Raw genomic sequence first — 27,975 nt, forward strand, 5'->3', positions numbered from 1 at the left:
GAGTTTTTATGAGGAATACCGCAGAGCTTGAGACGAGAGAATACTTCCAAGAATTCCTTTCACTATATCTTTAATACATTGTTAAGACTTTGGCAAGTGTATCAAGTCGCGCAAGTAGTAACCGGTAAGACTGGGATATCGTTTCCCAAGAGACTCGTGTATACTAAATATTTGCGTAATTAGTGACTAATTTAAACTAATGAATAAATTCGTAATTTGGGTTGTTGTATGCAATAAAGTAAATGTTTCATAAACAAGTAAAGTTGAACTTGGATATTTGAAGACTCTAGAAAATGGTAAAGACTAGAAATGCAATGGATTGATAATGTTGGAGTTAGACTTCACCTACTTCACTCTCATATATATTAAACCATAAAACTCTTCTCCATTAATTACTAATGTCAACCCACAAGTCTACTCAAACTCTAATCCCTTAGTTGAATGAGCCTAGGTTCCCTTATTTAGAGTCAATTCCTTGAATCCCTAAATAAACAAACCCGCTTTACAAATTAGGGTTTAAGACAACTAATGGGTCAAGTTCCATTCCTAGATACAAGTTCCATTAGGTATCTTGTTCAAATTCTAGGTTTCAAGAGATATTTTCCAATACCTAATGACCCAAATATCATGCAATGAATGGGTAAAACAAAGCAAGCCTTAAATACATAAACAAAGATACTAGAAATCAATGGAAGAAGCATATATATATTCAAACCATTCGAAAATACATAAGAGTTCAGTGGCTACATCTAATCCCAACAAAAATGGGTTTAGCTCTCCATTGTCATGGAGAGCTCAAGCTTACAAAATGGAAATGGAAGAGGGAGGAGACACAAAGAGGAAGATGGAGCTGTTCCCACAAGCCCTAGCAGACCTCCAAGTGCTCCAAGACGTGTTGTTCGAGCTCCAAAGTGTCCAAGATCCGTTTCCCCTCGCGAAAACAGAAGAAAAAGAGCCAACTTGCCACATCAGCGAAAACGGGCGCTGGCGGAAGGGTCTCACCGCCAGGCGCTAGCCATCAAACAGTGGGCAAATTCCTCATCTACCGCCCGGTGGTGGCCAGGTGCCGCCAGGCGGTGACCAGCAGTGGCACTTGTCTGGCGCCTGGCGCTGGCGGCCTGTTGCGCCTGGCGCTGTCTTTGTGTCGCCGGACGCTTCCTGTTGATATTTTTGCTCTTCTCCTTGCTATTCCGGGTCACTCATTTATCTGGACTTTTGGAGCAAAGCTTCCAATCTACAAAAAGGATACAAAAAATGGGGATTAGGGTATATTTAGATAAATGTAACCCAAAATGTATTTATTTACAAAAGTAAGGTAAAATTGAGGATTAAGTAGGTTAAAAGCTTTGGAAGAGATGATTTTGCTAATGAAATATAGCTTGGATAATGGTAAAAATTAACATTATCATACATTCGGACCTGATTCAACACAAAACATCATCAGAATATGCTTATAATTGAACTTTACGTTGATGGTTCCTTCATTTGAACCACAATAATAAAAAAGTAGCAGTGCCAGTTAAACAATTCAGAAATTGTCCAATAATAGATTTGTCATTTGTTACATGTGTGTTACATGCCAATTTTTGACACTTAAATTTTTCCTAACAGGACAACAGGGTTACTGACCACAGATTGAAGACAAACTATGAGCTTACCTCGTTTCTTGATGGTGACATAGAAGATGTTGTTCAGGTATATTACATAACACATGAAATGGACTTTTTCTTGTGTTTCCCAGTGTATTGGCTGTGTGTAGAAAATATGCTTAGAAAGTAGTGTATGTTAATTTACGGACACGTGTGCACTTTGTTGAGGTGGCTTGTACTTGCTTAGGTACCAGGGGAGATATAGCAACACACTTCCTATTAATGGTTAAAATTCATTTGAAACTACGAGAGAACTCATTAAATAAAAAGTAGGACCCATAAAATTGTTTAATTTTCGATAGATTTCAACTAATAATAGAAACTGTATTCAAAAGAGTGTGACAGACCGAGAGTATGTTATTAGTATTCCTCCTATGATGCAAAGTTTATTTACCAAGAGGGTGAAAAGATTAAGGTTTAAAAGTAATAGGGTGGGGTGATTGGAATTTAAGTTGTTTCACGTTAAAATATAGGAGAAACGGATTACAGAATCCGTTTCATAAAATTGTGAAACGGATCCTGTAATCCGTTTCAAAAAAAAATTGCAATTTTTTTTGAAACGGATTACAGAATTCGTTTCATAAAATTGTGAAACGGATTCTGTAATCCGATTCAAAAAAAAAATTGCAATTTTTTTTGAAACGGATTACAGAATCCGTTTCTCAATTTTATGAAACGGATTCTGTAATCCGTTTCTCCTACATTTTGACTTTTTTTCGCAAAATGGTTTACGTAATCCGTTTCATAAAGTTTTGAAACGGATGCCAGAATGCGTTTCTTAAAACATTCGTGTTATTTGTTTGAAACGGAATGTAGTTTCAGAAAAAGAATTCCGTTTCACATCACAAAACAGAAAAATAAAAGAACGAAGGACAGAAAATTTAAAGCTCACGAATCTCAGGTACACAGAGAATGAAACTGAGAAAATTTTAAATGAAGGCGGGAGAAGAAACAGGAGAACATGAAATAGTAAGTATGTTTTGGGGGTGCAGGGAAGTTGGCCACGCAGTAAATGAAATTTACTGCGTCCCAAACCACTTTCGCCAACTTTCACCTGTATGTTAAATAAGGACAAAATAATAAATTTTGGGAATACAGAAGAACGGAGGTGCAGAGAGAAACGCCCCGAAAAGTATTGTATCGATCTTTGTCATTCATATTGGCCTTGCCCTGCCTTATGGGAAGGGCCAACTAATATGGCAGTACGTGGGGAGTGGGGGCAGTGGGCCTTGGACTCAAATATAACCTAAAAGAAAAAACTTCAATTATTGAAAAATTACACTGAAAAGAGTTAAATGTGAATTTCATAGATATAATATAATATTCTCACGTGAATGATAACTGTATTTATTTACTAAATATAAATAACTAAAAAATGCACAGCAATTTCAGAGTTTACCTTAGTCAAATTTTAAATATGATTGAAAAGCAATACGTGCAATACTCATGATATTGGATATAATTTTTTCCCTGAACAAATTATTTTATCTACAGTAAAGATTCATTTAGCAAACTATTATTAGGATCAAAAATTTTTTGTAAGGAATAACGAATCAAACAAAATTTTATCATACAATAAAAAATTGAAAGTACATCCACTACTTTTCAAGTTACACCTTTCATTAACATAATAGATTTTAAGGTAAAGTCAATCCCATAAAATTAATTTACTAAGGGGAATATTTATAGGATATATTCTCTTTAAGAGATATCATACTCATTAATCATTTATTCTATATACAGACTGTTGAATCACAATTATTATAATAAACGCAAAATATAGCTATTAAAGGTTTAACTAGTTTAATATATGAAAATCTTTATCAATCTTTATCGGATCTTAAAGATATTTTTTATTTTATCGTATACTAAGTTATATATTTTTTTTTCAAATGGTTTACCAAATTGTTTCTAAAACATATATTTGATATTTTTACTTTATTTTAATATTTTTTTATTAATTTTTTATGACGTAATATATTGTTTTAATTATTTTTTATATATTTTTAATTCATTTTCATAAATGTAATTTTACCGTCATAATTATAGGAAGACATTTCATTACTATAATATAATAATTTAATGTTATTGTCATAAAATTCAAAAAATTATAGTTTTGTATTTAAATTCACGTTTAATATTTTTTTATGTACACTTTCTCTTAAGTAGTGTATTATAATCTTAATTAATATATAAAAAAGATGTTTATTATAATTTAGAGAAAGGAAATATATAAAAATATATAAAAATCTAACAACACACCACCAAATTCATTCCAACTTAAGAAGAAGTATCTTCAATGGAGTACAATTGATTAAAGAGGAAAGGAAATTGTTAAGTATCGTATTAGGTGTTTATTTATTTACTATTCCTTATATATAGTAATACTATTACTAGTTTTCAATTAGTTAGAGGAAAAAGATTAATAAGATAATTGACATGGATGAGATTCAGCATGTAAAAAGATATCATTATTGATCATGAGTGGGGCATTTTGGGATGATCACAAACGTAAGCTTTTGAAAGCTTGACCTACGAAAGGATTTGGAATATTTAATGCTTCCATATTTAAAGTGAGATTTTTAAATATTATTATTTTAAATATATTTATATTATTCTATTTTTTCTATTTTAATATTATGTAGTATTATTATTACTATTATTATGATTGTTAACACTTAATTTTTAAAAGAATTAAATATACTTTTGGTCTTTTTTAAAATTGGAATTAGTTTTTTTTTTAAGTTTGAAACAATTTAGTTTTCTATCTTGAAAAATATGTAAAATTTAATCTTTTTAATCAAATTTTATTAAATTTATTTTCGATTCTAATGTAAATTTTATTTGTATTTTTATTTTCAGTGATAAATATGAAATTTGAATCTTACTTTTTTATTCATTAAGTATAAGTATCTTTCAAATTAAAAAGATACATATCTTATTTTCTTTAATATAAAATAAAAACGAAGATATTATAATTCTATAATTTTAAAATCAAATAATAAATAGATTATGTGTTGTAATAATTTAAATAGTACCAAAGACAATAAAAAGAATGAAACCTATATTTAAATATTCATGTCTTGTCAAATTAAAAATCAAATATTATTAAGGTGTGTTTGGATAGAGCATTTTAATAAAGCAATTCATATTTTTTCGAAGAATTTAGATTTCTTTGTAAGAAAATATTTTGTTTGGATAGAGAAATTAAACAACATTTCAAATACAAACATTTTTTTTAAGTATTTCAATTAGCTAGATTAGTAGAAATTCAAATATCCTCAAAATAGGTGCTCAATCTCACATTCTAGATTCTCTAGTAGAGTTGTAAATTTGGTTCAGTCCACAAGATTTGATCTTGACCCACTTGAACTAGGGTCAAATCAGTAAATGTGGATAGAGTTGAATCATAACTATTGTCCGCTCATAATTTGTGGGTAGAGTTATTCTCATCTACCACCCCTCCATACTAATTATTTTTGTTCAAGATGCCGATAATGTAGAAAAAAATAATTAAGAAAAAATACAAAGGGACTTGTTATGACATGAGGTCAAAAAGGAAGGAAAATTGCAAAGGTGAAGTGAGACACCAGTAAAATCAATACCAATAGAAGGAGTTATCTTGGAATAAAGAATTTGAAAGTGCTTAACATGATTTTGTTAAAAAAATTGGAAGTTGAGACTTGAAAAGGAGAATACCAAAGTTATAAAAAACTATTCTAGATTTAAGTAAGGGATCCTGGAGAGTCTTGGATGAAGTAAATAATTTAAATAACAAGTTTTAGTGGTAGAGATATAGTAGGAGAATATATGGAGAAGACAAAATGATAACAGGTTTGTTAATAATTTGAAATGGAACATAAAAGAAAAAAAAAAGATTTTGGAAAGACATTTTATTATCTGGAAGATTAAAAGTCCTTTATTAACATTTCATCTGTCCATCCTATTGTGATCCCTTTAGTGGTTATAAACAAATAAATCATTCTCCTTTCAAGTCATATGAGTTTGAATTTCATTTAATCATTCGATTTTCAATTGAATTAATTTCATTAACTCATCATTTTCTTCTTTTACAAAGACTATAAGTATCAAAGGGAAAGAAACAGCAGTTCACATTGAGGTGATTAATGCATTTTAAAGATATTATTTCTACCAACATCTCAAGTAATTTTGATTTGATTATTGAAACAACTGGGATACTTATGGTTAAAGTCGACAAAGTAATAATTAATAACTTTCTTATTTTGCTTTAAAAGTAGAATTGTTCTTCTTTTGCTTTAACTATTTTTAGACATGCATCATTTACATAATGTTCATGATAATAATTCCCATGTTCCTTATGTGTCGAGGTTTCCTCTCATGAACGCATCACACGTATTCTTGGTAACTTTATCTCACAATTTTTTTTTTATGTATTCTTTATTTGCCTAGTTACATTGATATTCACACAATTATACTATTTCACTTCTAATAAGATCAAACAAAGATGTGAAGTTGCAGATTTATTATGCTTATTTTCATTTCCTATGTCAAATTTTATATGTATTTTTATTTTCGGTGCTTGATAAATATGAAATTTGAATCTTACTTTTTTATTCAGCAAGTAATAACTATATTTCAAATGAAAAAGATACATATTTTTATTCAGCATGATTTTTGGCTTTTAGGAAGCACGTACATAAATATTTTCGGTGCCAGGGTCTTTTTTCCCAAACCTTTCCCATTTTGAGCAGCAATTTACACCACTAAGTAGAAACTGAAAAAGTTGAAAAAACAGTAACATGTGAAAGAAAACATAGTAGTGATTGACTTAAGACTTCAAAACTTGCAACTAATGACACAGTGACAGACTCTGTTTGATTGTGTGCAGCTCCAATACCACATCTTTTATGTCCATTCGCTCAACAGGTAATTCTGCAGAACATCCAACTCCAATCCTAGCTAAAGCAACCAAGCACTCCCTAATTTTGCTTTCCATAACCTTTCTTCCTTCTGCAGCAGTTGGCACAAGCAAACGTGAATCTACTATCTCAGTGATTCCTTCTGGAATTGCCATTTGGCAGAATTTGTGTAGGCTTAGACCCTCACCAAACATTGAATCTGTTGGTTTCCTTCCTGTCAGCATCTCCAGCACAAGAATTCCGTAACTGTACATATCTCCTTTAGCTGATACTCGACAACCTGTTCCGTACTCTGTTTTCACCACCATTCTTTTGTTATCGCAACAAATTAAATACATATAACAAAATCTACACTAAACTATATAAACTATACCCTTTAACAACATTATACATAAATATATAGTCAAACATAGGTAACCATTTTAAAGGATAGAGAAGCACTTTACCTGGTGGAATATATCCAAAGGTTCCTCTAATTGCAGAGGAACTAACCTCATCTCTGCTGGAATGTCCCGTCGCCACATGAAGGAGCCTTGCTAACCCAAAATCACCCAAGTGAGCAACCATGTCATCATCAAGAAGAACGTTGCTTGGCTTAATATCACAGTGAACTACGGCTTCCTCAGAATCATGATGAAGATAATCCAATGCATTAGCAACGTCAAGAGCAATATTTACCACAAGATCAAGGTTGACACTCAAATTTCTAGATTTGGGCTCTTCTTTGTCGTGCAGCAAACTTTCTAGACTGCCATTAGGCATGAACTCGAAAACTATAGCCTTGAAATCTTTACCGTTATAATCAATACTTGAACAACAAGTCAAGATGTTGAGAAGATTCCGATGCATGATCCTTCCTAGAGCCTTGCACTCAGCTGCGAAACTCTTTGATGCACCACCTATTTCAAGATTCAATACCTTCACAGCAATAGGTGTTTCGAAAGGGAGAAGAGATCCACTATATACAGAACCAAAGCTTCCCGAACCTACCAAATTGGATGAAGAAAATCCATTGGTTGCTTTATGCAGATCTCCATAAGAAACCTTCACGTACTTGTTTTTATGAGAACATGAACTCGATGGTGTTTTGGGTGTTATGGGCTTTTTTCTGAACAAATAGATGCTGATAAACAGTGTTGAAGTAACCACACCCACTCCAACGACAATTGCAATGATGAGGATGAGTTTCGTTTTAAAAGACCACTTGTGTTTCTTTGAGGACAACTTAGAGCATGCAGGAAGCTTCAGTTGAGGTATCCCGCCACAGAGATCCTTATTTCCAATGAGTGAAATTTCTGTAACATTATTAAAGACACCTCCTGTGGGAACCTCACCATAAAGATGGTTAAAAGACAAGTTCAAAGCATTCAAATAACTCAACTTTTGTAGTTCAACAGGGATTGTGCTTGAGAAGTTATTGTTAGAAAGGTCTAGGAATTCAAGGGATCCTAAAGAGCCCAAGAACGACGGTATGCTTCCGCGGAAGAAGTTACTCTCCAATGCAAGCTCTGTTAACCCGTAACAAGCGCCGAGCTCTTGGGGTAATTCACCAGACAATTTGTTTCCACGAAGATACAAACCGAAAAGGTGCTTCAAGTTTCCAAAGTCTGAAGGGATGGAACCAGTGAAAGAATTGTAGGATAAGTCAAGCTTTGTCAAACCTTCCAAATTGCCAAAGGTTTGATTAGGGATATCCCCCTTCAAGTTGTTGGTGGAAACACCAATTGTCTGCATTCGCATGCAGTATTTAAGGCTTAATGGAATGTCTCCAACGAACCTGTTTGTGTACAGATAAAGTTCAGACAACATAGTAAGATTGCCAATGGCAGTAGGAATATTACTAGACAATTTGTTTTCTCCTAGGTCCAATCGTACTAGATTTTTAAGCCTTACAATTGAATCTGGAACAGTTCCCACTAGATAATTATTTTGCATGGTGATATCGGCCAAACCGATTAGCTGCCAAATTCCTTCAGGTATCGTTCCAGATATTTGATTCAACGCCATACTAAGAATATTCAGGTGGGTAGAAAAATTGCCGATAAGACGTGGCAAGTCACCACCAAATCCATTGCCATCCAAAATAAGTATGCGCAAATGAGTACAATTTGTTAATGATGAAAGGAAATCCAAATCACGAGCTCTCCCACTTCCAAAACTATTGTAAGCAATGTGAAACAGCTGAAGTTTATTTAAGGTTCCCAGAGTGGGAGGAATTGACCCACTAAAACCATTCGAGGAGATATCAAACCTTTCCAATCCAGTGATGTTGGATATTGAAGACGGGAATGTTCCATTGAACTGGTTCCCTCCAACCAAGAATGCTCTAAGATTTGGAAAAACAAGTTGCATTTTTGACGGAAAAGTCCCAGATAACTGGTTTACATCTAGAGCAAGAATTTGAATACTGGAAAGATTATAAAGAGAATAAGGGACTACTCCTGACAAACTATTTAAACCAAGATCCAGTTTTTTCAAATTTGATAACCGACCCAAAACATGTGGTATACTTCCCACCAAATGATTTTCATAAACTGAGATATTTTGAAGGGATGAAAGATTCCCCAAGGAAGGTGGGATGGTACCAACTAGATCATTGGCACTAAGAAACAACTGTTTTAACCGTGTCATGGATCCACTTCCGAACCAGGAGGGAATTTTTCCAGTGAGTTTATTTTCCAACATGCTAATGACCTCAAGTTTAGAGCAGTTGGTAAGGTGTATAGGAATCTCACCATTTAGGTTGTTGTGGCTCAAATCAAGAAGCTGCAACCTCTTTAGTTGTCCAATTTGTGTGGGAATTTCCCCATACAAGTTGATGTTTTGTAAAGAATGAGGGTTGTGAGGAAGCTTAGATTTCCCAAAGATGGTCCAAGAGTGCCACCCCATGTTTGATTTTCCAAGTGCAAGACGGAGACTCTCATGTGGCGTTGTCCGCATGCAACACCCTTCCATTCACAGACATGCAAAGAGCTGTTCCATGATGGAAGAGCATTGGCGACTCCATTGGTAAGCTTAAGCTTCAAAGCAAGTAAAGCCTGCTTGTCACTCTCTGAACTCAAAGAGAGAGCAAGTGTACGTGGCATCATGTGCACTAAGTTGTGTGAAACAACACTGAGAAGGAACATGAATAGAATAACAGCCATTGTTTTGCATAAATTAGGATGTGGTCTTACGTTGGAGTTGAAGTAGTTGTAATGTTTGGATGAAAGCTACTGGGGGACCATTGCTTTTGCATCATCCAAAAGATGGACGCGGTTTCTTATGGTACTGGGCGTGCTTCCAAAACCACACTTCAAATCAGTCAGCCATTACACATAACCTGGACTTAAGACTTACTACACATTGGTTGAATTTGTCTCCCAATGACTTTAGTTGTGGAAACTTAATGATAAATTTGCCGAGTTGACTTCGACTTTTGAAATGACTGATATTGAATTACTTACGTAAATTCAATTCCATTATTGTTATTAAGATGCCATGTAAATAAATTCAACATAGCTTTGCTTATAAATAATTCAAGGACGTAGGAAGAAATGTTTAGTTTTAATTGTGTTAAAAGGTGTAATTGAAAATGTCATAGAATTTTTGATTTGTAACAAGACTCAAAAGTTTGTACATGGACTCTGTCATAATGAGAACACCTAATTTTCTTTGGTGCATCTACTCCCGTTAATGTAACATATATATATATATATATATATATATATATATATATATATATATATATATATATATATATATATATATATATATATATATATATATATACATATATATATATATATACATATATATATATATATACATATATATATATATATATATACATATATACACATATATACATATATATATATATATATATATATATATATATATATATATATATATATATGCATTTATTATCGTTGACAAGTATTGCATCAATCTTTGTCATTCATATTGGCATTGCCCTGCCTTCAAGGCCAACTTTTTTTATTCTTGACCTCTTACGTGGGCAGTGGGATCAGTGGGCACGGGGTGTTCAAATGGGTTTAAGACGGTCAAATATAACCCAAAAAAAAAACTTTAGTTATTGTAAAATTACACTGAAAAGAGTTAAATGTGAATTTCATAAATATAATATAATATTCACACATGAATGATAACTGTATTTACTAGAACTAAAGAAAAACAACAATAATTTTAAGAGTTTTACTTTAGAAAAATTTTAAATATGATTGAAAAACAACACATGCATTATTCGTGATATTGGATATACTATGTTTTTTTCTCATGAAAAAAGTATTTTATTTATAGTGAAGATGCATTAAACAAGGTATCATTGTGATAAAAATAATTTTGTAAGGAATAAAGAATCAAAACCAAATTTTATCATAGAATAAAAACTTAAAAGTGCATGTACGATTTTTTAAGATAAACCCTTTATTCGCATAATAAAGTCTAAATTTAACCCAATATCATAAAATTGATTTATTAAAGTGAGTATTTATAAGATGCATTCTCTTGATATCAAAGTCACAGATTAAGTTTGTTGCATCTATTACATACTCCTTTTCCTCCACTAAACCAGTTTTATGAGGTCAAATTAAATTTAGATTCTATCAGTTTTGAGGTATCAAAATTAGATTCTACCAGTTTTGAGGTATCAAAATTATTTCTAAACATGCTATCATAATACCTAAATATCACTAAATTATGAAGAGGAAGAATTCGATTGCTGGAATTAAAAACACGGAAAAGAACAAAATAAAATGAATGATAATTATTATTATGAATGTACGATGCACCTATATTTCAATTTGGATCGTGTTCGACACATATCCGTATTCGATCTTTAAAATATTTTATTGATACTTTTAATGAAATATCTAATCTATAAAACAATAGTATTTTTATAGTTTATACATTTTTATTTTGACAACGTTTAATCTATAACAATATATAAAGAGGATTTTCTTTTTTGTGTCCACATTTCAAAATTCTAATTTTACCCTTTAAAATATAATTATTTACTAAACTTTTGAAAATTGACCGTTATTTTAGAAGCTTTTTCATAAAATGGTCTATCTCTGGTTCTTTTTTTTCCTATTTATCAGCAGTTATTCTCTCATCTTTTTTATATATTTCACTTTATTTTTGATAAATATAATTTTATTTTATATATTAACTTAATAACATTACAATATCATCACGGACTAATATAATATCACGTATATTTAAAAAATGCGTATACACAGGCGCGATAGCGCCTGTGTTTACGCTAGTATATATAATTTTAATTTGGATTCACATAATAACAATAAGATATTTATCATGTTCTTAAGAATTTTTGTACACTTCTCAATATGCATATATCACGTATCTACCGTATCTTATTATTTTTAAAATAAACGTATCGACATATCATATACATGTCATATCCGATACATGTTAGAAAATGATTACTCAAATAATACTAATAATAATAAAAATATAAAATGATATAATCATAATTATTAAATCAACAATAATACTAAGACAGATATATAAAATAATGAATATTATTCAGATATCAACAAATATTTTAACAATAATAAATAATAGATAAAAGGTAAGGAGTAAAAATATCATGGGTTGAGACACGCATAACGCTATCCTTAGAGAGAAAACGCCCATACTGCACAGGACTAAACAAATATATCAATACACAATCATATGTGTTTCTTATCATATGCGTTTCTCTCCCAAGATACAACAACCCGTCAGATCGATCGAGTGCAGCGAAAGATCTCCGAACCTTATGAACACCATTGTTTTAAGATAATATAGAGAAGAAAACTTTTGAGAGAACTCTAGTATTTGTTGTTGTGTCTTTCCCCATGCACCTAGGTGGTATTTATAGGTAGAAAATAGAGACAAAGAAGTAAATAGTAATTGGAATATAGCCGTTAGCCATAAAAACCATTAACCCATAAATTAAAGGTCTATAAAAACTTCACTAACAGTAGAATTTCTATTTTAATTATTTATTTTTTAAATTACATTAAAATATTTCTAACAATCCCCCACATAATTTAAAAAATAAAATAAAACAAAAAATATATATTATCTTTTTAAACAAAATATTGTAGTTCAGTGTAAGGAACCTTCCAGGTCTGACCCTTACACCTAGTGCTTATAAACTGTTGATTCTCTTGGCAAGCGTACCAAAAGTCAACTGTAGTATAATGATTTGAAGTAAGAGTGTCGAACCCACGAGGAACGGATTCAGTGAAAATTAATAATTATCTCAATCAGCATATATATGCAGAAATTTTAATTCTATGAATTATCAGCAGTTAAACTAAATTGCACAAATAAAATACAGTAAAACAGAAAATTAGTTAAAAGATCAATAAAAGAAACTGGGATTGAATTTCATCTATCTCCCTTGTCTGTAATCTGGATGAACATAATATATAACATCTGAAAATACCAATATTGATGCACACTCAAAAATCATTTATACCGATCCCTCGCGTATAAAATTCATAAGATTAGTTCCCTGAATATTGATTCCTCACATATTCAACAAACTATCCAGCATTACGGTCGAGTGTTAACAGCAATTGATATATTGAGATCTATTCCTAGCATCACAGTATATCAAGTATCATTATTCAAATCAGATTTTCAGAAATACTTTCCAGTCAGATCTAAAAATCAAAATCAAAACATCTATTGATCACATAGAAGTAAGCATTAAGAGCAGAATAATAATACCAATACTGAGTAAAACAGAAATGCTATATATAAATATCACCAGATTACATCCAAGTTCGAGTAGATTACATTCAATCCCAAGGAAAGAGATTAGCCACTCATGGTAGCTATCAAAATCCTAAGAGCTAAAGAAGAAGAAGAAAATATGAACTCTGTAGCTCGTGGTCACAGCTCCAACAATTCTGCAGTTTTTCTCCCCAAAATCTCCAACTGAAAAATCACTTTCTGATGCACGGAGAATATATACCCACGAAGTCTCGCTCAAGCTACCTAAGTCTCGCTTGAGCGAGACAACATTCTTCATCCCAAAGAAAGCCTCTCGCTTGGGCGAGATGTGCTGAAGCCAACATCTCGCTTAGGCGAGCAAGAGTACTTCAAGCTGAAGAAAGGATCTCGCTTAGGCGAGATTGGCAGCATCTGAACTCGCTTGGGCGAGTATGGCGGCAAGAGAGAGCCTCCACTGCACGAACTCTCGCTTAAGCGAGATTCTGCGTCGCTTAAGCGAGAATGGCGGCAATGGCTTTAGCTTAGGCGAGAATGCTTTGGTTTTGAGCGACGTTGACAGCATTCCTTCCCTATTTTCTCTGTTTCTTGCTTTCTCCTTCACTCTTCTTGAGTTCTCTTTAGTCTTTCCTGAAAAACACACAAAATAGGATCAAATGATTTCTTTAAATCAAAACTTGGAAGCATGTGATTGAAACTTAGGTTTAGAGAGAATTAATATGAAATGAACACAAATTTAAAGCATAAGTGCCAGAGTTTGTTATGAATCTTTACTGAATTTTGGCACTTATCATAAACTTCCACCCAAGAAAATGCAGAGACTTGATTGTCTTGAACTACATCCCATGTGACCAGGTTTGAGTAAATAACACATACAATATTGGTGTTCATTATAGGTTCTAATCAGTGGGTGCACGTTACGGCCTTGTGCATGTATATTGTTTCATGAGTGTCACTTAGAGATTTGCCCATGTCTCACAATGGCGGCCCCACCATCACACTCACAAGGTAAACCCTCAAAGGGTGGTTTGTGACTCACACCCCTACAATAATTGTCATTGGGTTTATTAAGAGGTATTTTATGAAATAATGCACATACCTCAACCATTGGGTTTATTAAGAGGTATTTTATAAAATAAGCATAATAATGTACATACATCAACCTTATTATTGTCACAATTTATAGTACACCTTGCCATAGGAATGAGACATAAAATTTAATCAAATTATTTGGTGTACTTTAGTCAACAACAACTTCGTTGTTACCCATTGAACTCCATTCCATGGGATCGCCATTCATGTGAAGATGGGTGTCCATTGTTGCAACTAATTTATGGGCTATAGTCTCATTCCCCTCAATGACTCAAATACTTGTTGTTGATGCATCAACCCTTTGATAAGCATATCTGCAATATTTCTTTCTAACCTGACAAAGTCAACAGAGACAATACCATGAGTAATTAAGTTTCTAATATATTTGTCTCTCATTCTCTATGTCAATTTCATTGACATTTTTACTAAAAACTTTAAATATAATAATTTGATTGTCAGGATGCATTGGAAAAAAGAATAATTTATGTTTGCACAGTAGATCAAGACATAACAACAACTTTTTAACATATTTCCATGATAGGACACCTTCATCCAAGGTTAAAAACATAACCATAACCAGCAGATGATATTGTGCCACCAGAATCAATATCCAAAATTACATTAACCTTCAATCATCTCAAGAAATTGGGCATATTGCCATAACTAGAAGAAATACAAATAATATTACACTAGATGGCAAAAATAGTTTCCGAGGTATCACAAACAAATTTAGATAACTTATCATTTGAAGGAAACATCTCTAGATATTTATAAATATAAATAACCAAAGATTTTTTTTTATTAAAAGGTATATTAACCTTTACAAGACACTCCCACACTTTGAAATATTTTAAATGTGGTTCTTTTTTCTTTCATAACTCATAAAAAGTTTTATCTCAATCTTTTGTGTTCAAAATATGGTAAGCAAGATATAGAATTTCACTAATATAATGTTAGGCAAGCTAGAACTTGAAGCATAACATTTACCATATCAAACAAAAGCATTTTTTTTCTTTCGCTGCCCCATTACATTAACACCATATGAATATGTTACTTAATGAATAATACCATGAGTTTCACACAAAACACTCATTTAAATATACATGTATTGTCATTTCTCTATTTAATTAATTTTGTACCTCAAAATTTAATAATTTGAATGGTCTCTAACCAAAATTTCTCAATATATAACATGATATATAACATCTTTATCAATGGTAAGAATAGACAATATTAAAGCATAAATTAATATAACAACATAAGCATGAGCTATAGACATCACAAAAAATTATTCAATGAGCATGAATTTTATTTATCCATAATTTCATTTATTGTTACCAATAGAAATAGAAACAATTATACACCTCAATTTTTAAGCTTAGTTGAAACTGATTTAAATATAACCATAAGAAACACATTAGTTCATAAAATGTGTTTTCAGTCTTCAATCTATATTATTTTTAATTTTAGAAATGAATGCAGATGAGTAATCAAAAACAAAGAATAACAAACACATTTTCTCTCTAAGAATGAAATCAAAAAAATAGAAATAGCAAGATAATAAATTTTCTCTCTAAGAATGTTAGAAAATGATTACTCAAATAATACTAATAATAATAAAAATATAAAATGATATAATAATAATTATTAAATCAATAATAATACTAAGACATATATATAAAACAATGAATATTATTCAGATATAATAAATAATAGATAAAAGGTAAGGAGTAGAAATATCCTGGGTTGAGGCACGCATAGCGCTATCCTTATAGAGAAAACGCCCCTACTGCACAGGGCTAAATAAATATATCAATACACAATCATATGTTGTTTCTTATCATATGCGTTTCTCTCCCAAGATACAACAATCCGTCAGATATCGAGTGCAACGAAGGATCTCCGAACCTTATGAACACCATTGTTTTAAGATAATATAGAGAAGAAAACTTTTGAGAGAACTCTAGTATTTGTTGTTTTGTTGTTGTGTCTTTTCCCATGCACCTAGGTGATATTTATAGGTAGAAAATGGAGACAAAGAAGTAAATAATATTTGGAATATAGCCGTTAGCCATAAAAATCATTAACCCATAAATTAAAGGTCTATAAAAACTTCAGTAACAGTAGAATTTCTATTTTAATTATTTATTTTTTAAATTATATTAAAATATTTCTAACAATACACATATCATATCCATGCATCATAGATGATAACATATACACTTGTTTTTGTGAAAAAGGAAGTTGTTGAGTTTTGCCACCAGATATACTCTACAACGAGTATTTTTCAATAAATAATAATTTTTAATCACAACTATTAATAATATTATATTTAAATGTATAAATTCGTGTTAATTAAAGTTTATGAAGATAAATATTTTTAAGTTTAAATATATTTTTAGTCCTTAAACTTTGACATGAAATTGAAATTCAATTGTGTTACAAATTTTAATACAGTTTAATCTATAGTCTTTCTAATTCAATTGAGTTTAATTTTTTTTGACATATCAAATGAGGTTCCACCTCAAATGTCAATTGTCAATCTAAAACATTGTTTAATACGTACAAAAGAAATTAATGTCACTGGATAAAAATGACTATATCGATTCATTTTTAAAGTGTAGGACCAAACTGTATTAAAGTTTGAAACATTGACAAATTCTAATTTTTGATCAAAATGTAAGAACTATAAGCATATTTGATTCTATTTTTAATATATAATTTTATTTTCAATAAAAATATATATGATTGATGTATAATATTTTCGATAAAACAAATACTTTTTTAGATATTGTTAGTATTTGATAATGCAGGGATGTTGAACTCAGAACCCCTCTCACCTTCCTTTCCAAACCCATGAAACTAACCTTATATTTTCAAATTGTTAGTAGAGAGAGTTAAACCAACTTCTTCTTCCATCTTCCCTTCCAATTTTATCACTAAGTCATCATTTTCTTATAGAGTTTAGTATAATACCAATTTTGTTATTTTAATTATATGTGAACATTACTTTACATTTAGTTTGACTTAGGAAGACTTTTAAGAAAATCTCAATCTCTCCTTCAAACCATGCATTAGAGGTCTAATAATGTTAACATCAAAGTTTACAACACAAATGTCTAATTTGGATATTTTGGTGGCAAGATTTCACGGAATGAATATTAAGTTTTTCTCCTACCATCCATAATACTTCTTGAGTCAATTCAGTATGAGCTAACTAAACTCTTACTCTTGATTTTGTAATTTCTATAGTGAATTAGGTGTAACATAAAACACTCTTCAATCACAACTGAAAAAGACATTACCAAAGAAGAAAATGAAATTTTTTCCTAACCCTTAAAAGCCCAATAATATTTGTGCCTACAACTTCTCTCATTGGTAATGGGTTTGAGATTTCCATCATATTTCCCATGACTTAAAAGTTTCACCAAAAAAAGAACTCAATAACTTAATCCAAATTATCTTATAAATACCTCAAACTGAGCATTTACTCTTAACCTTCATTCCTTGAGACAAGATATCTCCGTCATCTCTTTCGATTTACTTTAAATAATCAAAATATCATTATAAAATTTTATTTGTACTTGCTTTGTTCATCACTTCAACCTAAAAAGATTTCCAATCAAAAAGAAATTGAGAACCTACAACTTTATCCGAACCAAAAATTTCTAAATTAGTAAAAAGGAAGAACCTTCAACTTTAGCTTCATCAAATAACTCTAGTGTTAAGTTATTATTATAATAATAAAAATACATCAATGGTTCCTTCTTAAAACCAAAATCTCGTATTTTATCATTTGAAATATCACAATAAAAATTGTTTGACAAACTATCTCAACAGTAGAAGTTTCTTTTATTCATATTTCATTTTATGAATGACAGATGTTCAGATAATATTTTGGAGTATTAAATACATAAAGTATACTAAAATTAAAAAAAAATAAAATTATATACTAATTTATATATGCATAGGAAAAAAAATTGAGAAGACCAAGGCTCCTCTATAGACCTTTTAAGATCATTATCGACCTTATTAATCTTTTCCGTAATTATAAACAAATAAATTATTGTACTTTCAAGCTCTATATGAGTTTGAATTTCATTTGATTATTTGACTTTTAATTTAATTAATTTGTTAACTGATTATTGTCTTCTTTTCCATATATATAAATATCAAAGGAAAAGAAACGCAAGTTCACGTTGAGGTAATAAATCTTGATTATTTATCCGCACAAAGTCAAGGAAGACAACATTAACTCATCTTTTAAGGATATTTTTTCTATCAACATCTCAAAAAGTTTTGATTTATTTATTAAAATAACTGGGACATTTATTGTTAAAGTCGAGGAAATTTTCTTTCTATGCCTTCTTTTAAGACGATCACCGATGTATAAGTTGGCAAAGTAATAATTAATAACTTTCCCATTTTGTTTTAGACATAGAATTATTCTTCTTTTGCTTTGATTATTTCTAAACATTCATTATATACATAATGTTGATGATATTAATCCTCATGTTTCTTTGGTAATAAGGTCTGGCCTCGTATATAGGATTACAAAGTATAGGCTAAATTCGTCCCGTTTTGATGAAAAATTTTCACATTGATTGAATATGGGAAAAATATATAATTTTTTCGATTGGATATATAGATGGATATGTAGATGTACATATCCGTCCCATTCCTCTCCCCATACTCATTTCCGCCATATTCTCGTCTCCGTTTAAATTATTAAAATATTTATAGCCTATTAAATAACCTTATATATATATATATATATATATATATATATATATATATATATATATATACACACACTACACATTATTTTTTTATTTCTTCTAATTGTTTGACTTATCGTGAAATTCATTTGTATCTCTAAAATATTTTTTATCTTATCATTACTTTTATGCAATAATGTTCAAATGATGCATGTCAATTAAATATTTTTATGTCTTACATTTAAATATTTTTACTTTTTCTTAATATTTTTTTGTTGTGTATTTTATTTTCATATGAAAATGTTTAACCCTCTCAATTTAAGTATTCAATAGCATAAACATTTTATTTACTAGGTAATATAAAAAAATTATCTTATTTATTATATAACTATTAATTTTTGTTTCATTTGAAAAACTTCTTTGTTTTACTAAAATAATTTTTATTATCTCTCAATCATCGACTATGTTGATATTTGAAACTTAGATATTTAAGTCATTTTTTATCTTATCATACCCTTAATTATACATTTGTTGGGAATAGTCCAAGTGTGAGTCAAAAAAGTCTCATATTGGATAGAAAAGACAAAGTTAAACACTATATAAGAATAAAGACCCATAATAACATTATCTTAAGGCTTTGGGGGTTAAAGTGGTGTCTAAGGTCTTATACGTGTAAGACTAATGTCATATAACTATATAGAACCACAATCTCTTAATGACCATGCCATAACCATGCCTATGACTATAAACCAAACCATATGAAAAAAAATATATATCAAAAACCCAACAGTGGACATTGCCTTAAGGTTTTGGGGTTAAAGTGGTGTCTAAGTTCTTATATGTGTAAGACTAATGTCATATAACTATATAGAACCACAATCTCTCAATGACCATGTCTATAACCATAACCCATATATACCCATATATGATGAAAATATATATAAATTCATCACATTTGTTTTTCGTGCGATCTCATTCGATGTCTCTTTAACTATTTTTAAGACACACATTTGTTTATTTTTATATCTAGAATACTATTTTAAATTTTTTTATATAATTATTTTATTTTCTAACTCATTATCATATATATAATTTTATCACTATAATTGTATAAATAATTTTTATTTATTATAATATAATAACTTAATGTAATTACCATGAATGTTTTTCATTACCATCAAACATATATTGAAGTTCACTATATGGAAGATTCATATTAAAAATTTATTATTATTAGTTTAATCTTTGTTCTTGGTGTGATATTGATAAAGTAATTTATTATAAGTTTTATTTGCATATAGAAAGTGTTCTCAGAGATGGCAAATAAACCCGTGCCCGTGGGTATCACCCGAACCCGTCCCCGTTTTGACGGGGAATCCCCGCTTTGACTGGGTATGGGTATGGGTATGGGTAATACCCGAAATTTTCAACTGGGGATGGGGATGGGGATGGGGATATATATATACCCGCCCAAATACCCGTCCCCGCTTAAATTACTAAACTATTTATAATTTATTAAATAATCTAAAAAATATATATAAATAAATAATATATTTACACATAAAATATAATATAATATAATATAATATAATATAATATAGTATATATACATATAAATAAAATATACTTATTTATATATATATATATATATATATATATATATATATATATATATATATATATATATATATATATATATATATATATATATTTACACATATACATGTAATATAATATAATATAATATAATATAATATACATATAATATATATACATAATAATATAATATATATTATTATATTTATATTATTATATAATATAATATAATATATACTTAAAATAAATATATATCTATAAAAAAAAAATATATATATATATATATATATATATATATATATATATATATATATATATATATATATATATATAAACATAAGATATCCACACATATAATATATATACATAGTAATAATAATATAATATATAATATAATATAATATATATAAATAATTATATATATATATAAACATAAGATATCCACACATATAATATATATATACATAGTAATATAATATATAATATAATATAATATAATATAATATATATATATATATATATATATATATATAACATATTTCTCATTCTCTTTGTTTTTTGTTATACACTTTGTTTACTCTCTCAATTGTCTGGTTTGTTTTTCAAGATTTAATTTTGAAGGTAATTTTTCTTCTTCTTATTACATAATTTTTACTCTCTGTACATGGTTATGTTCAAATAGGTGTTCCTCAATTTCATTCTATGAAATAATTTTTAGGTTACACAATTGATTATCTTTATTTATTTATTTATTTTCATGAAAATGTTTGACTCTTATTTTGTAGCTCTTCTTTTTGTTACTTTGGTTATACACTTTTTTACTCTCTTTTAATTGTTTGGCTTGTTCTTTAAGGTTTAAGCAGATCTTCAAGGTACTTTTCCTTTTATCATACTCTTAATTATACATTTTTTTTTTCGTTATGTTATGTTCAAATGGATATTCTCAAATTTGGGTCACACATTTAATTATCTTTACTCCTTTATGATAATGAATATGATGAAGAAGGTACATTATATTCTAGTAATTAAAATTTTCAATTTCAATTATTATATCATATCTAATTTTTCATTTTTTTTCTATGTGTAGGTGGATCGAATGCAAATGAAACCACTGATCATTTGTAAAATTAATAAATATTTTGGTTATTATAAAATTTTAGTAATGTGTAATTTTTTAGCTTTTATATAATTATTTGAATTTTATTTAGTTGTTATTTGATACTTTAATTTGAGATTTATACTATTATAATATTTTTCTTAATATTTGACATCATGAAAATCAAAAAGAGTATGTTATTTTAATATTGAATATTTTGATAGTATCATGATTCCGTTGGTGTGATTTTTAAATTTTTTTTATAAAAAATATTTAATTGATATATGGAACAATAAAAAAATGGGTATGGGTATAAGAAAATACCCGTTACCCGGTGGGGATGGGGATGGGTCAAAAGTTGTATACCCGTTGGGTTTGGGGATGGGGATGAATTTTTATTATGGGGATGGGGATGGGATCATGATACCCGTACCCGCCCCGCCCCGTTGCCATCCCTAAATAATATCATGATCCGTTATAAAATTTGTTTTGATTCTTTATCCGTTACAAAATTATTATGATCCAAATAATAGTTTGTTTAATGAATCTTTACTATATATAGAAGACACTTTTTTAGGGAAAAAAATACATTCAATATCATGAGTAATGCATGTGTTGTTTTTCAATCATATTTGAAATTTCTCTAAAATTGTTTTGTTCTCTTTTTCTTTTAGCTTTTTATGTTTAGTGAATACATTTATCATTCACATATATTTATAATATACACATTTAACTCTTTTCAGTGTAATTTTTTAATAAACTTTTAGGGTATAATTGACATTCCTGGGTCCATTTTATCACCCCGTCTTCCACTGCCTCCAATCCCCACTCAAGAGATAAAGAATCATTCAAGTTGGCACTTTCCATAAGGCAGGGCAATGTCAATATGAACGACAAGGATTGATGTCAAACAATAGAATAAAGCCATATTTTACATTAACGGGACAAAATGCATCAATTTTTCTTTGGTGTTTCTCACTATGACAGAATCCACTTAGAAATTTTTGAGTCTAGTTACAAATATAAATTCTATATCATCTTCAATTACAACTGTTAACACAAGTAAAACTAAAACATTTCTTCCTGCGTCTTTTAATTATTTGTAAACATAGCTACATTGCATTTACTTACATGGCATCTTAAAAATAATAATGGAATTGAATTTACTTAAGTAGTTCGACATCAATCATCTCAAAAGTCAAAGTACATTTAGCAAATCTACCGTTAAGTTTCAATAAGTCTACAGTTCAAGTTATGTAGTGACTGCGACTGATTTGAACAGTGCTTTTGGAAGCACACCCAATAATATAGGAAACCACGTCCATCTTTTGGAAGATGCAAAATCAATAGTATCTCCAGTAGCTTTCATATGAAATTACAAATGCTTCAACATCCAATATACGTATGGATTTCTTAAACATGATTTTAAGGATGCAGATAAAAAACGTAAGACCACATCCTACTTTATGCAAAACAATGGCTGTAATTCTATTCATGTTTCTTCTCAGTGTTGTTTCACAGAACTTAGTGTACATGATGCCACCTACAGTTGGTCTCTCTTTGAGTTCAGAGAGTGACAAGCTGGCTTTACTTGCTTTGAAGCATAAGCTTACTGATATGTTATATTTATATTCATATCATGATTATGGATATTGAGAGATTATGGTTCTATATGGTTATATGACATTAGTCTTACACATATAAGACCTTAGACACCAGTTTTACACCAAAACCTTAAGACAATGTTGTTATGGGTCTTTATTCTTATATAGTGTTCAACTTTGTCTTTTTTATCCAATGTGGGACTTTTGACTCACACTTGGACTATTCCCAACATCTCCCCTCAAGTTTTTTTTTTCCTTTTTCATATGGTATATTTCCCTTCAGGTGTATGAGTGACCCCTTTGGTTATGGTTATGGTTATGCGGTCAGTCACTCCGAACCATCGGCTCTGATACCACTGATGGGTTATATATTTTTTCATATATGCATTTATAGTCATAGTCATGGTCATTGAGAGATTGTGGTTCTATATGGTTATATGACATTAGTCTTACACATATAAGACCTTAGACACCACTTTAACACCAAAACCTTAAGGCAATGTTGTTATGGGTCTTTATTCTTATATAGTGTTCAACTTTGTCTTTTCTATCCAATGTAGGACTTTTTGACTCACACTTGGACTATTCCCAACATCTCCCCTCAAGGGTGAGTCCCTTGTTTTTTTTTCATATGGTATATTTTCCTTTAGGTGTATGAGTGACCCCTTTGGTTATGGTTATGCGGTCAGTCACTCTGAACCATCGGCTCTGATACCACTGATATGTTATATTTATATTCTTCACATATATGGGATATATTCATCATAGGCATGATTATGGATATTGAGAGATTATGGTTCTATATGGTTATATGACATTAGTCTTACACATATAAGACCTTAGACACCAGTTTTACACCAAAACCTTAAGGCAATGTTGTTATGGGTCTTTATTCTTATATAGTGTTCAACTTTGTCTTTTTACACTTGGACTATTCCCAACACTTACCAATGGAGTCGCCAATGCTCTTCCATCATGGAACAACTCTCTGCATTTCTGTGAGTGGCAGGGTGTTACATGCGGACATCGCCATATGAGAGTCTCTGTCTTGCACTTGCAAAATCAAAACTGGGGTGGCACTCTTGGACCATCTTTGGGAAATCTAACCTTCCTCACAACCCTCATTCTTTCCAACATCAACATGCATGGGGAAATTCCCACACAAATTGGTCGACTAAAGAGGTTGCAGGTTCTTCACTTGAGCCACTACAGTCTAAATGGTCAGATTCCTGTGCACCTTTCTAACTGCTCTAAACTTGAGGTCATTAACTTGTTGTACAACAAACTCAATGGAAAACTTCCCTCCTCGTTCGGACTTGGATCCATGACACGGCTTAATAAGTTGCTTCTTGGTGCCAATGATCTAGTCGGTACTGTCCCACCTTCCTTGGGAAATCTTTCATTGCTCCAAAATATCACAGTGGCAAGAAATCATTTGGTGGGAAGTATACCACATGTTTTGGGCCGATTGTCAAATTTGAAGGAGCTGAATCTTGGTTTAAATAATCTGTCAGGAGTAGTGCCTGATTCTCTTTATAACCTTTCCAATATTCAAATTTTTGTTCTCGGGGTAAACCGGTTATCTGGTACTCTTCCATCAAAAATGCAACTTGCTTTTCCAAACCTTAGAGCATTCTTTGTTGGAGATAACCAGTTGAATGGAGCTTTCCCGTCTTCAATATCCAACATCACCGGATTGCAAGCGTTTGATATCTCCTTAAATGGTTTCAGTGGGCCAATTCCTCCCACTTTGGGAAGCTTAAACAAACTCGAGACGTTTAGCATTTTGGATAATAGATTTGGAAGTGGGAGCGCTCAAGATTTAGATTTCCTTTCCTCTTTAACCAATTGTACTCAATTGAAGATACTTCTTTTGGGTTGGAATGAATTTGGTGGTGTGTTTCCAGATCTTATTGGCAATTTTTCTACCAATCTCACTTCGCTCAGTATGGAGTGCAATCAAATAACTGGAAAGATACCTGAAGGAATTGGACAGCTAATTGGTTTAACTAGCTTTGTCGTGCCTAATAATTATCTTGAGGGAAGCATTCCAGATTCAATTGGAAAGCTAAAAAATCTAGTAAGATTAGTCCTGCAAGAAAACAAACTGTCTGGTAATATTCCTACAGCCATTGGCAATCTTACCATGTTGTCTGAACTTTATCTGCACACAAATAGATTGGTTGGAGGCATTCCATTGAGCCTCAAATACTGCACGCGAATGCAGTCATTTGGTGTTTCCTCCAACAACTTGAGTGGAGATATCCCTAATCAAACATTTGGCAATCTAGAAGGTTTGATAAATCTTGACTTATCCAACAACTCTTTCACCGGTTCCATTCCTTTAGAGATTGGAAACTTGACGCACCTTTCCGTACTATATCTAAACGAAAACAAGTTGTCTGGTGAAATTCCTGCCAAACTTGCGGCTTGTTCCGCATTAACAGAACTCATGTTGCAGATAAACTTTTTCCGAGGAAGCATACCTTCGTTCTTTGGCTCTTTAGGATCCCTGGAAATCCTAGACCTTTCTAACAACAACTTCTCAAGCACAATCCCTGTTGAACTACAAAATCTGACTTTTTTGCATGCTTTGAACTTGTCTTTTAACCATCTTTATGGTGAGGTTCCTATAGGAGGAGTCTTTAATAATGTTACAGTAATTTCACTCATTGGAAATAAGGATCTCTGTGGTGGGATACCTCAACTGAACCTTCCTGCATGCTCTAAGTTGCCCTCAAAGAAACGCAAGTGGACGTGTAGAAAGAAACTCATCCTCATCATTGCAATTGAAGTTGGAGTGTATTTGGTTGCTTTTACAGTGTTTATCAGCATCTATTTGTTCAGGAAAAGGCCCAAAACACCATCGACTTCATGTTCTCCTGAAAATGAGTACGTAAAGGTTTCTTATGGAGATCTGCATAAAGCAACCAATGGATTTTCTTCATCCAATTTGGTTGGTTCTGGAGGCTTTGGTTCTGTATATAATGGATATCTTCTCCCTTTCCAAACACCTGTTGCTGTGAAGGTATTGAATCTTGAAACAGTTGGGGCGTCAAAGAGCTTCGCAGCTGAGTGCAAGGCTCTAGGAAGGATCATGCATCGGAATCTTCTCAACATCTTGACTTGTTGTTCAAGTATTGATTATAACGGTAAAGATTTCAAGGCTATAGTTCTCGAGTTCATGCCTAATGGATGTCTAGAAAGTTTGCTGCACGACAAAGTAGAGCCCAAATCTAGAAATTTCAACCTCGACCTTGATCTTGTGGTAAATATTGCTCTTGACGTTGCTAATGCATTGGATTATCTTCATCATGATTCTGAGGAAGCCGTAGTTCACTGTGATATTAAGCCAAGCAATGTTCTTCTTGATGATGACATGGTTGCTCACTTGGGTGATTTTGGGTTAGCAAGACTCCTTCATGTGGCGACGGGAAATTCCAGCAGAGATCAAGTTAGTTCGTCTGCAATTAGAGGAACCATTGGATATGTTCCACCAGGTGCAATGCTTCTCTATCCTTTAAAATGGCTACCTCTGTGTGTGTGTATATATATATATATATATATATATATATATATATATGTATGTATTTAATTTGTTGTGATAAAAATTGTGTGGAAACAGAGTACGGAACAGGGTGTGGAGTATCAACTAAAGGAGATATCTACAGCTATGGAATTCTTGTGTTGGAAATGATGACAGGAAGGAGACCAACAGATGCAATGTTTGGTGAGGGTGTAAGCCTACACAAATTCTGCCAAGTGGCAATTCCAGAAGGAATAACTGAGATTGTGGATTCACGTTTGGTTGTGGAAACTGGTGAAGAAGGAAGAAGGGTGATGGAAACAGAAATTAGGGAGTGTTTGGTTGACTTAGTTAGGATTGGAGTTAGATGTTGTGCAGAAAAACCTGTTGAGCGAATGGACATAAAAGATGTGGTACTGGAGTTGGATACAATCAAAGAGAGACTGTCACTGAGTCAATAGTTACAATTTTTTAAGTCTTCGTCCATCACTTGTATGTTTTCTTTCACGTGTTAATCTCCTTTCAACTTCTTCAGTTTCTGCTTAGTGGTGTAATTTGTTGTTCAATAATGAAAAAGGCTTTGAAAAAAAGACCTTGAGACAGAAAATATTTATATATGTGTTTCCTAAAACCGAAAATCTTTGTTTCAAATTCTTTTTACTGTCCCTGGTCCGGTTTAATTCCAAGTTATATCTGTTCTATATTTATATTTATATTTTCCATATCGAGAAAAAAATCATCTTCATCTTCAAATTCAACATGTATCATATTTTTGTCTCATCTTTATTCCTACTAATTAACGGTAGCATCCACTTCTTTATTATTTTAATATTAATTAATTATTTTTTATAAAATAATAAAGAATTATTATGAAAGATACATGTAATTATCAAACATTGAATACTAGAATGAGAGTTGTTTCTTTAATATCAGATATTTAGAAAAAAAATTAAATTATATACATTTTAAATTACGATACCAAATAAAATTTGATTAGAACCAGAACATTTATAAAATTTGCAAATGTTAACGAAAAGTAGTTC

At 30.9% G+C, this 27,975-nt stretch overlaps 1 protein-coding gene and 1 pseudogene across 1 annotated transcript; one reads left to right on the top strand and one right to left on the bottom strand.

Annotated features, from left to right (window-relative positions):
• Positions 1-6,348: 6,348 nt before the first annotated feature.
• Positions 6,349-9,676, bottom strand: LOC114195466 (annotated as a pseudogene).
• Positions 9,677-23,278: 13,602 nt separating this feature from the next.
• Positions 23,279-27,393, top strand: LOC114195139 (probable LRR receptor-like serine/threonine-protein kinase At3g47570). The gene is made up of 3 exons (XM_028085528.1): positions 23,279-23,405; positions 24,351-26,906; positions 27,032-27,393. Exons 1-3 carry the CDS (start codon positions 23,279-23,281, stop codon positions 27,391-27,393), a joined length of 3,045 nt encoding a protein of 1,014 aa, XP_027941329.1.
• Positions 27,394-27,975: the final 582 nt, after the last annotated feature.

This window comes from Vigna unguiculata, chromosome 8 (assembly GCF_004118075.2).
Source record: "Vigna unguiculata cultivar IT97K-499-35 chromosome 8, ASM411807v1, whole genome shotgun sequence".
Taxonomy (NCBI): domain Eukaryota; kingdom Viridiplantae; phylum Streptophyta; class Magnoliopsida; order Fabales; family Fabaceae; genus Vigna; species Vigna unguiculata.